General features: G+C 44.4%; 1 protein-coding gene across 8 annotated transcripts in view; it reads right to left on the minus strand.

Annotated features, from left to right (window-relative positions):
* The window catches only part of LOC115201668 (caskin-2), a 91312-nt gene that overhangs the window by 8820 nt on the left and 77492 nt on the right, over nucleotides 1–5000 (minus strand). For 7 of the 8 annotated variants that reach the window (XM_029765488.1, XM_029765483.1, XM_029765484.1 and 4 more), the window contains 2 exons: nucleotides 4194–4312; nucleotides 3941–4025 (listed from right to left, as the gene is read on the minus strand). In XM_029765488.1, the coding sequence (XP_029621348.1) occupies nucleotides 3941–4025; nucleotides 4194–4312 (204 nt within the window). The remainder of the gene's footprint in view (nucleotides 1–3940; nucleotides 4026–4193; nucleotides 4313–5000) is intronic. The other variant, XM_029765487.1, reaches the window with a different exon arrangement.

Genomic DNA, 5000 nt, shown 5'->3' on the forward strand with positions numbered 1-5000 from the left:
AACCCATTTATTTATAAAATTAAATCTAGAATCGGCTTCCTATTTCGAAACAAAGCCTCCTTCACTCACGCTGCCAAACATAACCTAGTAAAACGAACTATCCTACCGATCCTTGACTTCGTCAATGTCATTTACAAAACAGCCTCCAACACTCTACTCAGCAAACTGGATGCAGTCTATCACAGTGCCATCCGTTTTGTCACCAAAGCCCCATATACTACCCACCACTTCGACCTGTGTGCTCTAGTCGGCTGGCCCTCGCTACATATTCATCGCCAAACCCACTGGCTCCAGGTCATCAATAAGTCTCTGCTAGGTAAAGCTCCGCCTTATCTCAGCTCACTGGTCACCATAACAACACCCACCCGTAGCACGCACTCCAGCTGGTATATCTCACTGGTCAACCCCAAAGCCAACACCTCTTTGGCTGCCTTTCCTTCCAGTTCTCTGCTGCCAATGACTTAACGAATTGCAAACATCTCTGAAGCTGGAGACTTATATCTCCCTCACTAGCTTTAAGCACCAGCTGTCAGAGCAGCTTACCGATCGCTGCAGCTGTACACAGCCCATCTGTAAATAGCCCAACTACCTACCTCATCCCCATATTGTTTTTATTTCTTTTTTTGCTCTTTTGCACACCAGTATTTCTACTTGCACATCATCATCTGCACATCTATCACTCCAGTGTTAATTTGCTACATTGTAATTACTTCGCTACTATGGCCTATTTATTGCCTTACCTCCTTACTCCATTTGCACACACTGTTTATAGACCTTTTCTATTTTATTATTGATTGTATGTTTGTTTATTCCATGTGTAACTCTGTGTTGTTGTTTGCGTTGCACAGCTTTATCTTGGCCAGGTCGTAGTTGTAAATGAGAACTTGTTCTCAACTGGCCTACCTGGTTAAATAAAGGTGAAATAAATACAAAAAATATATATAAAGGGCACTACTTTTGGCCCTATTAAGGGATTAGGGTGCCATCTGGGACTCCAATGTTTTGCAGTGAGGTGAGTTGGTTTATAGTGAGGAGATTCGTTGTCTATATTGGTTTGTGGAGAGGTAAGTTGCTGTGCAGAAAGCTGGTTTCTGTATTGTTGATGTAGTGAGGTAAGTAGCTGTATTTCTTTCTCTCCCTCTCATTTGCCCTCTGCCCTGTGGCTGTAGCTAGCTAGCTACTCTATGAACGTTTGAACATCTTGGACATGTTCTGTTATAATCTCCACCCGGCACAGCCAGAAGAGGACTGGCCACCCCTCAGAGTCTGGTTCCTCTCTAGGTTTCTTCCTAGGTTCCTGCCTTTCTAGGGAGTTCTTCCTAGCCACCGTGCTTCTACACCTGCATTGCTTGCTGTTTGGGGTTATAGGCTGGGTTTCTGTACAGCACTTTGTGACATCTGCTGCTGTAAAAAGGGCTTTATAAATACATTTGATTGATTGATTGATTGATTGGCCTGGTCTTGGCTAGAAGGACAAGTGGAATACTCTGTCAGTCTGACCTCAGACTGAATACAGCTTGTTTAACTTCTTATGGATGGGTGGCAGTATTGAGTAGCTTGGATGAAGAAGGTGTCCAGAGTAAACTGCCTGCTACTCAGTCCCAGAAGCTATTAGTAGATTTGGATAGAAAACACTCTGAAGTTTCTAAAACTGTTTGAATGATGTCTGTGAGTATAACAGAACTCATATGGCAGGCAAAAAACTGTATTTTTTTTAACCAGGAAGTGTGGAAATCTGAGGTTTGTAGTTTTTCAAGTGATTGCCTATTCAGTATACCGTGTCTGTGGGGTCATTTTGCACTTCCTAAGGCTTCCACTAGATGTCAACAGTCTTTAGAATGTTGTTTCATGCTTCTACTGTGAATGGGGAGAGAATAAGAGCCATTGGAATCAGATGACTGAGAAAATGACATGAGCTCAGTGGTGCGCGCTCCTGTGAGAGTTAGCTGTGTTCCTTTTCCTTTTTGAAGACAAAGGAATCGTCCGGTTGGAATATTATGGAAGATTTATGATAAAAACATCCTAAAGATTGATTCTATACATCGTTTGACATGTTTCTACGAACTGTAATATAACTTTTTTGACTATTCGTCTGAACTAACTGCGCGAGCAAAGTGGATTTGGATTACTCGACGGAACGTGTGAACAAAAAGGAGGTATTTGGACATAAAGGATGGACTTTATCGAACAAAACAAACATTTATTGTGGAACTGGGATTCCTGGGAGTGCATTCCGATGAAGATCATCAAAGGTAAGTGAATATTTATAATGGTATTTGTGACTTCTGTTGACTCCAACATGGCGGGTATCTGTATGGCTTGTTTTGATATCTGAGCGCTGTACTCAGATTATTGCAAAGTTTGCTTTCGCCGTAAAGCTCTTTTGAAATCTGACACAGCGGTTGCATTAAGGAGAAGTGTATCTTTAATTCTGTGTGCATAACACTTATATATTTTATGAAAGTTTATGATAAGTATTTCTGTAAATTGATGTGGCTCCCTGCAAAATCACTGGATGTTTTGGAGGCAAAACATTACTGAACATAACACGCCAATGTAAACTGAGATTTTTGGATATAAATATGAACTTTATCGAACAAAACATACATGTATTGTGTAACATTAACATTTACGTCATTTAGTAGACGCTCTTATCCAGAGCGACTTACAGTAGTGAATGCATACATTTTATACAATTTCATACATTTTTTTTTTTTTTTTTTTGTGCTGCCCCCCCGTGGGAATCGAACCCACAACCCTGGTGTTGCAAACACCATGCTCTACCAACTGAGCTACAGGGAAGGCTATGAAGTCCTATGAGTGCCATCTGATGAAGATCATCAAAGGTTAGTGATTCATTTTATCTCTATTTCTGCTTTTTGTGACTCCTCTCTTTGGCTGGAAAATGGCTGTATGTTTTTTTTGTGACTAGGCGCTGACCTAACATAATCGTTTGGTGTGCTTTTGCTGTAAAGCCTTTTTGAAATCGGATACTGTGGTTGGATTAATGAGAATCTTATCTTTAAAATGGTGTATAATACTTGTATGTTTGAGAAATTTTTATTATGAGATTTTTGCTGTTTTGAATTTGGCGCCCTGCACTTTCACTGGCTGTTGTCATATCGATCCCGTTAACGGGATTTCAGCCGTAAGAAGTTAACAAACAAAAATATATCTACCGAAAATTACAGACAATATTTCAAGCTAATGTCTCTGGGGTTGGTAGGGCTGAGTATATATTTGAAAATGGAGAAAGACAAGGGGGGGGGGGGCTGAAGGGTAACAGAAGAGGGTAGAGCTGAAGGGTAACAGAAGAGGGTAGAGCTGAAGGGTAACAGATGAGAAGAGGGTAGAGCTGAAGGGTAACAGATGAGAAGAGGGTAGAGCTGAAGGGTAACAGATGAGAAGAGGGTAGAGCTGAAGGGTAACAGAAGAGAAGAGGGTAGAGCTGAAGGGTAACAGATGAGAAGAGGGTAGAGCTGAAGGGTAACAGATGAGAAGATGGTAGAGCTGAAGGGTAACAGATGAGAAGAGGGTAGAGCTGAAGGGTAACAGATGAGAAGATGGTAGAGCTGAAGGGTAACAGATGAGAAGAGGGTAGAGCTGAAGGGTAACAGAAGAGAAGAGGGTGGAGCTGAAGGGTAACAGAAGAGGGTAGAGCTGAAGGGTAACAGATGAGAAGAGGGTAGAGCTGAAGGGTAACAGAAGAGAAGATGGTGGAGCTGAAGGGTAACAGAAGAGAAGAGGGTGGAGCTGAAGGGTAACAGATGAGAAGATGGTAGAGCTGAAGGGTAACAGAAGAGAAGATGGTAGAGCTGAAGGGTAACAGAAGAGAAGAGGGTAGAGCTGAAGGGTAACAGAAGAGAAGAGGGTGGAGCTGAAGGGTAACAGATGAGAAGAGGGTAGAGCTGAAGGGTAAGTAGTGTGCAAGGTATGTGACCTGTATGTCCATCAGGTTGTTTGCTGGGGTCTGGTCCTGCAGGGAGGAACTGCTGTTCTCTGGACTCACCAACAGAGGGAGCCAGCTACACAAAGGAAGAGGGATATCTTGTTCAGCTATTTGTGGTCCATATGACCGTGAAACAAAGTGGACATACTGTCCATCTTTATTTTCCTGAAACCAAGTGCAATCTTTACTTAAGCTGATGATATTTAGAGCATTTCAATGATAACTGCCAGGTTACTGTGCTCACCTTGTGTGTCCCGTTCTGTCTGAAGCCGTTCTCTGAGCTCTGCCCGCTGCCAGCACTACGACTGCTGCCCACACTACCTGCACTGCTGCCTGCACTGCCAACACTGTTCCTGTCTCCTGCTAGATGGACAATGAGGAGAAAGAGAGAGAGAGAGAGAGAGACAGGGAGGGACAGAGAGGGACAGAGAGAGACAGGGAGGGACAGAGAGAGCGAGCGAGAGACAGAGAGAGAGAGAGACAGAGAGAGAGAGAGAGCGTGAGAAGAGAGCGGGAGGGAGAGAGTTCAACATAGTGGCAAAGTTTGCTTCCATGGGCTCTGCCACAACCCTCTCAAGGGAGGGAGGGAGAGAGGAGAGGAGAAGCCAGAAGGAGAGAGGATCAGTCGAGCAGTGTACAGTATTAGATTGGATCAAGATCAGGGAATTAGCTGGGAATGGACACTTGGATGGGACGCTTGGAGGGGGGCAGGTCAGCATCTCTCTAGGCAGTAATCTGGACTTTTGGAGGGGGTAGTGGGGTACATCTAGGGGAGTGGGTGAACAGGGGGGCACGGAGGTAGTTTGGGTAGCTGGGTACACACACTCTTACCAGTGGGAGAGTTCCTGAGGACCCATATCTCCTCACAGGGGCTAGCTGGACTAGCTGGGTACACACACTCTTACCAGTGGGAGAGTTCCTGAGGACCCATATCTCCTCACAGGGGCTAGCTGGACTAGCTGGGGCTGTAGGGAGACTGCCAGGTGTGCAGGTACCTAACAAACACAAGCCTGGTCTGGTGGAGGTGTGCTGAGGAGTGGGGGCTAGGCGG

This window comes from Salmo trutta, chromosome 10 (assembly GCF_901001165.1).
Source record: "Salmo trutta chromosome 10, fSalTru1.1, whole genome shotgun sequence".
Classification (NCBI taxonomy): domain Eukaryota; kingdom Metazoa; phylum Chordata; class Actinopteri; order Salmoniformes; family Salmonidae; genus Salmo; species Salmo trutta.